Raw genomic sequence first — 12,511 nt, forward strand, 5'->3', positions numbered from 1 at the left:
AACCCCAGAGTCTGCCACGACTGGAGCTAATGATCAGGGGTCCCTTTACCTTTACCACATAACCTGGGATGTGGGTTGCGCTGCAGTCTAGCTCCCGTTGCTTGGTCCCTGCTCCTGCCCACCTAGCAGTTCGAAAGCACGTCAAAGTGCAAGTAGATAAATAGGTACCACTCCAGCGGGAAGGTAAACAGCGTTTCCGTGCACTGCTCTGGTTTGCCAGAAGCAGCTTAGTCATGCTGGCCACATGACCCGGAAGCTGTACGCCGGATCCCTTGGCCAATAAAGCGAGATGAGTGCCGCAGCCCCAGAGTTGTCCACGACTGGACCTAACAGGGATCCCTTTACCCATTATCTTTACAACATGATCTATTCCCCTCCCCCACATTCTCGTTTCCCCAGTTTTATATCAAATTTTTGTTAATTGCTCTTTAATTACTCCACTAGCCTGTCCGTGTTGCATCAAGTTCAGGATCTGTGCGCTTGCCTGTTGATTTTATTGCATTGCATATGAGTGTGCAAGGATAGCTCAGGCGACCCAAAAGAATCAAAGAGACGGAACAATTCCCCTATGAGGAACGTTTGCAGTTTCTGGGGGCTTTTTAATTCAAAGCAGGGCAGTCCAACCCCTCAGACCAAGTGGGCTGCAAGAATTCCTTGACACGGGACCCAGGGGCCACTCACCGAATTAGATTTAGGGATGTGTGTTTATACTCCCCCCCCTCCATATCAGCACAGAGAATATTTAGGGTTCAGGGAAGACTTGCAGTTTCGTCGTTTTATTTAGCATGTTTCTTTACTTAAGCAAACACAATTCAAGATTACAAAGGAGAAAAAATGTAAGTTTATCAAACTGATACAGAAAATGCCACCTAGCAAATTAGCACAAAAGAAACAAATAATTCCCTAGGTGTAGGCCTGATTCTATCAACAAGAAAAAACAGAGTTTGGTGTCCCAAAAGGTGGCAATATCTATACCCCGTCTCCTCTCTGAAGAGGAAATTTTTACAACACACATTCAAAATGATTGGTCATCTTCACAATTGCCAGAGGGAAATATCTCTTTTAGATCAAAGGAAAGCTATCCGATTTGTAGGAGATCTGTACACATAAAAAGAAAGCAATCGTTCTATTATGAAGACTACACATACAGCTGTTTTCATCGAAACGTCCTTTACTTTTATAGTTGATGTGCTTAAGAGTAAAAGTTGGCACTTGGTAGATCTGGATTTCTACCAGGTCACATACTTCCTTTTCAGTCTAGACAGATTTAATTAATTGGCACATTGGTCCTTTGATTTGCTGAGCAGTTTGTTATAAAGATTTTCTTGTTGACAACAGAGAGACGCTTTGAGGCTTGGCTTGTGTTAAGAAAGGCCAGGGGGTTGGAACGCACTGCTTCGCACTTCTGTCAAGGGAGCTCCTGGTTTCTTCACCAGCTCTCTGAACGCTGAACTGAATTACACTGGAGAAAATGGGGTATTCTGGCTCTGTGGTCTAGGCCTGCTCCTTTTTCTTTGTAGAAGTGGAATAACACAGGACATCCACAACAGCACAACAAACCACTGGTGGGTATAGGTGTTTGTGGGCGTTTAAATGGCCCTTTTGTGATTTGGAAAGTTATGAATGATTGACGCCATATCAGCAGATCAGGATAGCGATACGACTGCACCGTAAACAAACCAGAATGAATTACCAATGACACCAGATTTAGACTAACCAGCATGCTTCAACTGCGGATGAATGCGGTATAATCTGAATAAGCGAGACATCTGGAAGAGACTATAGGCTTAATAAGGCCTGGACAGAAGCTTTAACCACAGAGTGATAAATTCTGCTGTCTCTCTCCTTATATGAGAGATAATAAGGGCCTCACTGTGACAGAACTTCCGCAGAAGTGGAAGGATCCATAACGGTCAAACCGATCATGGAAAAAACTGGGCTCCCCCCGCCCGTTTATTGCATTTTTTCAATAATACATATAGCAAAAATGTTAGTATGCATTGCTTATTCCGTAACTTTCTGTAATAAAACAAAATGAGACAAAAACAAAGGAAGAGGAAAGAGCAAGACATGAAAGAAAAGAAGCTAAGAATCTGCAAGTGCATGGAGCTATATAACAGGTGACTGGACTGGATGACCTTTGGGGGAGCCTTCCAACACTACAATTCTCTGATTCTAGGGAGAGAGGAACTTTCAATTCATGGGTCAATACATTTCATTCTAATTCAAGTTGTTGCAAATTCCATGCTATTTCATATGGCTGATCCACTGTATGGGTTCTTTGATGTGAAGTAAGTTTGCAGCTTGTGCTGAAGCTCTTTCCACACTCAGCACATGCACAGGGTTTCTCTCCCATGTTGTTTTTCTGATGTAAAGTAAGACTCCTACGAGAATTAAAACTCTTTCCACACTCCAGACATTTGTATGGTTTCTCCCCTGTGTGGGTTTTTTCATGTGAACTGAAGTTTGCCTTTCGACTGAAGCTCTTTCCACACTCCAAACACGTGTGTGGTTTCTCTTCTGTGTGGATTCTCTGATGTTTAGTGAGTGCTCCATTGTCCACGAAACCCTTTCCACACTCCAGACATTTGTGCGGCTTCTCCCGTTTATGGATTCTCTGATGTGAAGTAAGGTGCCCAGTTTGACTGAAGCGCTTTCCACACTCCATGCATTGATATGGTTTCTCTCCTGTGTGAATTCTTTGATGTGAAGTTAAGCGTCCATTTTGACTGAAGCTCTTTCCACATTCGTGGCATTCGTATGGTTTCTCCCCCGTGTGGGTTCTCTGATGTAAACGAAGGTGTCCACTCTGACTGAATCTCTTTCCACACTCTTTGCATTCATATGGTTTCTCCCCTGTGTGGGTTCTCTGATGTGAGGTTAGGAGGCCACTCTGACTGAACCTCTTTCCACATTCACGGCATTCATATGGTTTCTCCCCCGTGTGGGTTCTCTGATGTAAAGTAAGGTGTCCACTCTGACTGAACCTCTTTCCGCACACTGTGCATATGTAGGGTTTTTCTCCCGTGTGGGTTCTTTCATGTGAAATAAGGTTTCCAATGTAACTGAAGCTCTTTCCACACTGCATGCATTCATACGGCTTCTCTCCCGTGTGGGTTCTTTGATGTAAATTAAGGTGTCCACTCTGACTGAAGCTCTTTCCACACTCCGTGCATGTATACGGTTTGTCTCCCGTGTGGGTTCTTTCATGTGTACTAAGGTTTCCCATGAAACTGAAGCTCTTTCCACACTGCATGCATTCATGCGGCTTCTCTCCTGTGCGGGTTCTGCTATGAGCATAAGTCCACAAGCATCTATATGATTTCATCCCTGTGTCGGCTATTTGATGTTCAGTAAGTGCTCCCTTAGCAAGCTCTTGCTGCACTCCTTGCATCTCCCCTGCTATAGGCTCTGCTATATTTATTTAACTTTGGTTTATTTTAGAATATTCCCCTTCCCCACCCCAGGACCCTTGCTTATTGTCCCTTTGTCATATTCCACTGGGATCAAGATTTCGTGGATATCAACAACATGGAAGGATTTCTCTATCTGTGTCTCTGTCTCTCTGGTTTCCTTTGTGCCTCAAATGTATCCTTGGATTTCTAGATGTCCTTTTTCTTCCTTCTTTCTGCTGACACCACATATGATTTCCTATAATTTTATTTGTCCTGCTTTTGGCCTGTTTGGGGAAATAAGAAATGAACATGAAAACCTGTTAGGTGTTCAAGCCTGCTACTCTTTATTTATCATCTCCAGAGTTCTCTCTTTTCCTCTTTCTATGCCCTGCTGAATAAATTGATTAAGCTACTGTCTGAAGACAATAACATAAATTCTTTTCTGGTCCCTCTTGATAATAATAATAATAATAATAATAATAATAATAATAATAATAATAATAATAATATAGGGCGGCTAACAACAATAAAATATAAACAACATTCTAAAATCATTTCATTATAAAATTAATTCAAATCAAATTGATGGCAACCATTGGGCTAGAGGTCTGTGAAGAGTGCCAAAGGAGGGAGTCAGGCTGTGCCCTGGCCAAAGGCCTGGTGGATACCTCTCTTCATCTCCCAAGCACATCTCTCGCTTTCACATGTGTGGGTTTATGAGGAAATTTTTATCGGGAGGAGGGTAAGGGAATAAAACTCTGAAGGGGTAGAACAGACTCACTTCTTAGGAGAAAAGAGAAAATTGTTATCTAAATTTCAGTGTTTTTAGCTGGGAATGTGGAGACTGTTTCATTCTGGGGGCATTGAATTTGACTTTCACAAGTGCCATCTGTGGGCATCAGATTAGTGAGCCCGAAATTAGGCATACACACAGCCTCTTGAGATCACCTGACGTTTTTAGTTTAGGACTGCTCTTCTATGTTTTTAAGGTACTCCCTGCTTTTGTCTTAGAGCTGTCAACTTAGAAACTGTTATGTTCTCGGTTGCCTTGTGTTGCACACCCAATAATAATAATAATAATAATAATAATAATAATAATAATTTATTATTTATACCCCACCCATCTGGCTGAGTTTCCCCAGTCACTCTGGGCAGCTTCCAATCGAGTGTTAAAATCAATGCCGCAGTAAATATTAAAAGCTTCCCTAAACAGGGCTGCCTTCAGATGTCTTTTAAAGATAAGATAGCTGCTTACTTCCTTCACATCTGAAGTTCCACAAGGCAGACGCGAGAAGGCCTTCCGTCTGGTTCCCTATAACCTCGCAATGAGGGAACCACCAGTAGATAAACTGAAGTTAAAAATGCATACCTACAAATAAACAGTCTAGTAATATATCTTATGGCCTTGTGCGTCCTGCACAAACATCTCTCCCCCGCACAAAAAGCAGGAGATGAGCTCAGATTTCAGCAACAGGGGCCGTTCTTCCTGAGAAAGCAAAAGCATAAATGCTATTCATGACATTCACGAGACCACATAACATAAAAGACCTACATTGGCTCCCAGTACGTTTTTGAGCACAATTCAAAGTGTTGGGGCTAACCTTAAAGCCACAAGTGACCTCGGCCCAGTATACCTGAAGGAGTGTCTCCACCCCCATCACTCAGGCCGGACACTGAGGTCCAGCACCGAGGGCCTTCTGGCGGTTCCCTCCCTGCGAGAAGTGAGGTTGCAGGGAACCAGGCAGAGGGCCTTCTCGGTAGTGGTGCCCGCCCTGTGGAAACGCCCTCCCATCAGATGTCAAGGGAATAAACAACTATCCGACTTTTAGAAGACACCTGAAGGCAGCTCTGTACAGGGAAGTTTTTAATGTTCAATGTTTTATAGTATTATACTTTTATATTTGTTGGAAGCTGCCCAGAGTGGCTGGGGAAGCCCAGTCAGATGGGCGAGGTATATATAATAAATTATTATTACTATTATTACGGCTGCAACAGAAATCTCAACCACACTCACGCCAAGGTTGCAGGTTCAATCCCCGTACGGGACAGCTGCACGTTCCTGCATTGTAGGGGGGTCAGACTACATGATCCGCAGGGTCTCTTCCCACTCTACGTTTCTACTATTCTAATTCATTGGATAACAAGTGTTGGGTTACTGTATGTGGGGTTCTATGTGGAGCTGCCTTGGGAAAGTGCTCAGAAACGTCAGTGGGCTCAAAAGAGCTGCACTCAGATTGTTAACCAGGGCTGGTTATAAGACTCCCTTCTTACAACAACTCCACCGGCTAGCAGTCTGCGTCCAGGCACAATTCAAAGCAAGCTATCTTAATGATTGTATTCCCTCCTAAGAACCTACCTGGGTTTTGAGATCTGCAATGGAGGCCCTTTTTCTCTGTCCTGCTACCCTCCCAGGGAGAGGGCCTTCTCGGTGGCTGCCCCCCCACTTTGGAATTGCCTCCCTAGAGAAGCCAGAGAAGCTTTCTCCTTGCGGTCTTTCCGCTGGCAGGCGAAGACTTTCTTGTCCCAATGGGCTTTTGGAAACTGACTGCTTTTCGCCGTTCTTATTTTATCCGTAAGCCGCCTTGAATCTCTGTCAGGAGGAAGGAGGGGTACAAATAAATATAACAACAACAACAACAACAACAACAACAACAACAACAACAACAGCCGCCTGGTAAGGTGGGCTGGTGTGAGAAAGGTTTAGCTGCCCCAACCACAACCTCAACCTAAAACCGACCCTAGCTGTCATACTGGCCCACCTTACAAAACTCTCGTGAGACTGTACTTTGAACCCTCAGCCAATAGTTTCTACTTTCTACCTTCACTGTATTCTTTTCCGGACCCGTAGTTTTAGGCATGCCTCCTGAGGCACGTAAAAGTCGCCATGTCTTTTTCATCTGCAATTCTGCTGACAATTTAACAGGATGCAAATTTCATTTAAGAAGTAGTGAGCCCTGCTGTGTGTGTGTATTTGTGTCAATGGTGTCTCCGAAATTTTTTTACACATTACTTGGGAAGACAGGCAAACTAATGCCAGTGTCCTAGAAGAAGCAAAGATCACCAGTGTCGAAGCAATGATTCTTCAACATCAACTTCATTGGACTGGTCATGTTGTGCAGATGCCTGATTGTCGTCTTCCAAAGCAACTACAGTGGTACCTCGGGTTAAGAACTTAGTTCGTTCTGGAGGTTCGTTCTTAACCTGAAACTGTTCTTAACCTGGGGTACCACTTTACCTAATGGGGCCTTCCGCTGCCGCCGTGCTGCCGCCATGCGATTTCTGTTCTCAACCTGAAGCAAAGTTCTTAACCCAAGGTACTATTTCTGGGTTAGCGGAGTCTGTAACCTGAAGTGTCTGTAACCTGAGGTACCACTGTACTCTATTCCAAACTTTAAAATGGAAGGTGTAATGCTGGTGGTCAACAAAAGAGGTTTAAAGACTGTCTCAAGGCAAAAAATGTTTTTTTAAAAATGTAGTATAAACACCGGCAATTGGGAAACACTTGCCTGCGAGCGCTCCAGTTGGGGAACAGCCTTTACCAAAGGTGTCATGGGCTTTGAAGATGCTCAAACTCAGGACACAAGGGAGAAACATGCTAAGAGGAAGGCACGCTTGGCAAACCCTCACCGTGATCAACTCCCGCTTGGAAACCTACATCCCTACTGTGGAAAGATGTGTGGATCCAGAACTGGCCTCCACAGTCACTTACGGACTCATTGTTAAAACCGTGTTTGTGGAAAACAATCTTACTCAGTTACGAGTGATCGCCAAAGAAGAAGAATTTGTGTGTTACCGGAGAGGGTGGTAGTGGCAGCCCCAGAAGAAAAGGACTCTTCAACTCAGCACCATTCAGCTTGGAGCCAGTCCTGCAAGAGAAGCCCAGCAGTTCCCTCCATCAAACACCTGGAGAAGCTCCTTTGAAACTCCAGGTGAGAAGGGAAGCAAATATTTTTTCTTTCCTCCAGCCTTTTTAACAAGGCCTGGTTCTCAGGACGCCAGTCAGTTTCAAATGCCACCGCCACCCTTTGCTTAGCACAAGGGTAGGCAAACTAAGGCACGGGGGCCCGATGCTGCCCAAACGCCTTCTCAATCTGGCCCACAGACGGTCCAGGAATCAGCGTGTTTTTACATGAGTAGAATGTGTGCTTTTATTTAAAATGCATCTCTTGGCTATTTGTGGGGTACAGGAATTCATTCATTCCCGCTCCAAAAAAATATAGTCCAGCCCCCCACAAGGTCTGAGGGACAGTGGACTGGCCCCCTGCTGAAAAAGTTTGCTGAGCCCTGGCTTAGCAGGAAGGAAGCCAAACAGGCCCCTTTATTTTATTTATCTATATTATTTCTGTTGGGTCTCTGGACTAAAGGGAAGTTTTCCTTCTGCACATATGTTTTCCCTCTGCACATAACTGTTGCATTATAGGGAAGCATTGCATCGTTCTCTTTCTACACATAACTGTGGCCTTATGGGAAGTCTTGCTATGGGAAGTATTGCTTCTTTTCTCTTGCATTCTGGGAAGTCTCGCTTATGATCTTTTCTCTGTTTCTGCACACACTGTACGAACCTGCTCCAAACACCAAGACATTCCCTCATCGCTCCGTTCACCTTAAGTTCATGGTGACTTGTTCTCCATGCATAGCTGACCACATCTATAGAACTTGATTATTGTATTCTTTCATGTTATGATCAATCATTAGTAATTGTTTTATGCCATATTAATCTTTAGTTACAATTAATTAGGAGGTTTCATGCTTGTCTAGTCCCAACCTCGTTTCCCAGCCTTTAATCTACCGGTGATTAATGTTCACATGTAATTCCCACCCCTCACATGTAATTCCCGCCTTGCATTTGCATTAACCAATAGGCAATGAGTTTCTTTGTGTTTGTATCAACCAATCAGCCACAACCACACCTGTGGCAATGTTTGTAATATTCAATAAAAGAGAGTTCCCGGGGTTTTCCCGGCAGACGCCTCTCGTGACACCCACTACTCGTCTCCCGTGATTTTCATTCCTACACTGGACTGTAATAAAGATTGATTGATTGGTTTTATTTATTTTATTTTTTTCAGGTCAAGGAAAAAAGCAAGGAGCAGTTCACCTAATATGAAAACAACACAGCTGAAAACAAAGCAACCAAATATCCAAAATAAACTAGACCACATGATTAGCTTTTAATGCTTTCCTTAGCTTTTACTCTCCTTCCCCAGAGGTTTTTAAGCAGAGGTTGGATGGCCGTATTTCATGGAGGCTTTAGATGAGTTTCCTGCACTGCAGGGGGGTTGGACTAGATGATTCGTGGGGTCCCTTGCAGTGTTTGTGCTGACCTTTAAAGCCCTAATCGGCCTCAGTCCAGTATACCTAAAGGAGCGTCTCCACCCCCATCATTCTGCCCAGATACTGAGGTCCAGTGCTGAGGGCCTTCTGGTGGTTCCCTCGCTATGAGAAGCCAAGTTACAGGGAACCAGGCAGAGGGCCTTCTCGGTAGTGGCCCCCTCCCTGTGGAACGCCCTCCCACCAGATGTCAAAGAGAACAACAATTACCAGACTTTTAGAAGACATCTGAAAGCAGCCTTTTTTAGGGAAGCTTTTAACATGTAACAGACCACTGTATTTTAATACTCTGTTGGAAGATGCCCAGAGTGGCTGGGGAAACCCAGCCAGATGGGCGGGGTATAAATAACAAATTCTATTGTATTCTAATTCTATTCTAAGATTCTATGATTCCATAACATGAAAGAATCAGAGCCCCCCCCCAACTTTCCCCACCACGCCATATTCTCTGCATTGAGGGCCCCCCCCCATAGGACTGTGGGAAGGGAACCAGCGCTCGCTGCAGCTGGATAAGCCTGGATTGTTTGAGGTGGGGGTCCCTCCGTCCCTCTTTTTTTGTGGGGAAGGGGAGGCAGGAGGAGTCCCGCTCCTGCTCCATCCATCCCACTCGGGCAAGGCTGTTTCCTCTGCATCCAGGCTCTTACTTCCACCCCACCCGGAACACCCCATGTCGTCTGGGATCTGGGGGCCGGGGATGGGGTGGGGGCTTCAAAGGATTTCGTGCAACGGAGAGCCATGCAGCCGCCTGGCCTCCACTTTGCAGCTCCTTTGCATGGATTAGCACAAACCCCCACCCCACCCCGACCCTTCCTTTCCCATTCCAAAAAATAAAAATAGAATTATCTCTCCCCTCTGCCCCTTTTACCTGTTTGACCTCTCCAGGCATCAGCCTCCTCCCCCATCGCCGAGAAGACGATTTCCTTCCCTGCAAAAAAAAGAAAAAGGGAGGGACTGTGACCCCCCCCCACTCCTCCCCTTTGCAAAAAAAACAACAAACCTCCTGCCCCTCTAGGAATCCCAAAATTCCTGGCCGGAAACCGCCTCTCGCCACTCAATCGCCTCTTTCCACGCATTTCAAGTGCGTTGTAGAGCAAACCCCTATGACTCCTGCCTGCGTTCGAGTGGGAACCGGAAGTGATGAGGTGCGCACACACACACACGAGCACGCAAACATACACAGATACAGAGTGCTGGACGAAGGGCCGAAAAGAGCTGAGATTTAAGGGGATTTTTGGGCCACGGTGTCGCCAGGAAGCCGTGGATCCGTGATTTTTGTGGTGCATGCTGTGCTCATGGCTATTATGTTTGATCTGATGGTGACTTCGGGCTGATCTAGTGCAAAAATCATGAGGATCCGTGTTTTTTAACCATGTTTTTTGCGCCATTGTGGCCCCACTAAACAGTGAATGTCTGATTCTTTTGATGCTGCCTACAGACTAAGACATGGTCTGCAGGGACGCAGGTGGCGCTGTGGGTTAAACCACAGAGCCTAGGACTTGCTGATCAGAAGGTCGGCGGTTCGAATCCCTGCAACGGGGTGAGCTCTCGGTCCCTGCTCCTGCCAACCTAGCAGTTCAAAAGCACGTCAAAGTGCAAGTAGATAAATAGGTACCACTCTGGTGGGAAGGTAAACGACGTTCCCGTGCGCTGCTCTGGTTTGCCAGAAGCGGCTTAGTCATGCTGGCCACATGACCCGGAAGCTGTCTGCGGACAAACGCTGCTTCCCTCGGCCACTAAAGCCACGACTGGACCTAATGGGCCCTTTACCTTTACCGTACTGGCTAAGACATGGTCTACAGTATCATGGTGGTTTTATTTAATTTGAATGAAAAAAATCACATGAATTCATGAGGATCCGTTTAAAATCAGCTGGATCTGCCTTTTACCCAGTCCCAGATTGAAGCATTGCAAAAGCTGGGTATAAGTGGAGAGAGAAGTTGTTGTTGTTGTTTTTATTATATCGCCCTATACCTGCAAGTCTAGAAACTAGAACTCATGGACCTTCAAGGAATCTGAATGTTGGAAGATGGAAGACAGACAGAAGAAAGTCCTCCTTCACAAGGCGTATAATCAAACTATGACGCTTGCTCTTGCATGAAGCAGTGATGGCCACCAAGTTGGGTGGCTTTTAAAGATGATTAGACAAATTCGCTGAAGTAGCCTTAAATGTTACCTGGGGACAGTGGGGACAGAAAAGCCTGTCTCTACCTAGTCCAGTGGTTCCCAACTTTTTCTGGCCGTGCCCCACCTCCCCCCACGCGTCCATCCCCATCGTTCTACCCGGACACTGAGGTCCAGTACCGAGGGCCTTCTGGCGGTTCCCTCACTGCGAGAAGCCAAGTTACAGGGAACCAGGCAGAAGGCCTTCTCGGTAGTGGCACCCTCCCTGTGGAACGCCCTCCCACCAGATGTCAAAGAGAACAACAACTACCAGACTTTTAGAAGACATCTGAAGGCAGCCCTGTTTAGGGAAGCTTTTAATGTTTGATGTATTACAGCATTTTAATATTTTTTGGGAAGCCGCCCAGAGTGGCTGGGAAAGCCCAGCCAGATGGGCGGGGTATAAATAAATTATTATTATTATTATTATTATTATTATTATTATTATTATTAAGCATCTCTAAAATCCTAATGCCTCCTCCCCCCGTGACATATAATTCTTATTATTCAAAAAGTGAACTCCTATCACATGGAGGAAGCCAAAAGCCAAAACTCATTCTCGAATTGCCCCCATGTGGGGCGTGTACCCCACGTTGGGAACCACGGGTCTAGACTCTGGAACAAGGGAAGAAAAAAATGCTGACAAGGTCTTTTGCCTTAGAAAACTTAGAAAACAAAGTGGCATTTTCCACCCTGTTCCTACCATCTGGATTTTTCTGGATCTTATCTACTGGATTCCAAATTCATCTCTCAACTATCCCCTAAGCTAAGCCCACAGGAAACTGTCTTTCCACTTTTTCTTGGTGTTTTCATTTTGTTTTCTTTCCTCGTTTCTTAAATGCCTAGGTTCAATATGCGCTAGAGGTATTGTGGTGTCAAAGCTGATGTCCTCAGAGGCGATAGCAAGACTCTTGTGCATAGACCTTGTTAATCCTTAGCTACACCCTGGGTCTCTCTTTATTCTAGGTTGAGATAGCATGAATCCTATTCAAAATTTAATAATCATCTTCTTCTATGGCGATCTCTCGTAGCCAAGTGAGAGCCTTCATCCTCGTCACCAATAAGATGAAGAGGTCTTTGATTCCAGTAGCCTTCATTTCACCTTGGAGGGATTTAGATTTTTAAGTAATCTAGTGATTATAGTCATGACGGAAGCCTGCCTTCCTGTCCGATGAATGCGGGTGGCTGCTACTGCTAGAAGATGACAGGGAAAGTTCAGAGAACACAGTAGACCAGCATGACACACCCGATAAAAACAGCCAGAGTCCTATTTTGTAAAATGCAATGCTGCTTTCTGGCTTAATTTCAACACCCATAGGCCCTCCCCCCACTGCTGCCCGGCAAGTTCAAGATTTCAGAATCCCATCATCACTGGAAGTGTGCCCCGTCCTCACAAATCATCCTTGCCCATCCTGAGGTTTTTGGGGGCTCCAGCTGCTCTCAGGGGTGGGATCAAATATAGGGCACACCTTTCCTCTCCCTATCAATTCCCAATTTCATGGCTGGTGATGTGTTGTGTGACCCATTACAGCTTATGCAGTCAGCTGATATAGACATCTAGGTGTTGGCTGAGGGGGTAAACTGGTCGACTGGAGACCCAGATAACCATCTGAAGCAGAAATCAT

General features: G+C 45.3%; 1 protein-coding gene across 2 annotated transcripts; it reads right to left on the bottom strand.

Annotated features, from left to right (window-relative positions):
• Positions 1 to 760: 760 nt before the first annotated feature.
• Positions 761 to 9,810, bottom strand: LOC310837804 (uncharacterized protein). 2 transcript variants are annotated; one of them, XM_083724951.1, is made up of 4 exons: positions 9,592 to 9,726; positions 7,189 to 7,261; positions 5,752 to 5,985; positions 761 to 3,679 (listed from the first exon to the last, which is right to left on the bottom strand). In XM_083724951.1, exon 4 carries the CDS (start codon positions 3,392 to 3,394, stop codon positions 2,216 to 2,218), a length of 1,179 nt encoding a protein of 392 aa, XP_083581077.1. In that variant the 5' UTR covers positions 3,395 to 3,679; positions 5,752 to 5,985; positions 7,189 to 7,261; positions 9,592 to 9,726; the 3' UTR covers positions 761 to 2,215. The 2 variants fall into 2 exon arrangements, with proteins under 2 accessions (XP_083581077.1, XP_083581076.1); XM_083724950.1 differs by lacking the exon at positions 7,189 to 7,261 and having other exon boundaries at positions 9,592 to 9,810.
• Between the last annotated feature and the right edge of the window lie 2,701 nt (positions 9,811 to 12,511).

Source organism: Podarcis gaigeae, assembly GCF_964106915.1.
Source record: "Podarcis gaigeae genome assembly, chromosome: 2".
Lineage (NCBI taxonomy): Eukaryota > Metazoa > Chordata > Lepidosauria > Squamata > Lacertidae > Podarcis > Podarcis gaigeae.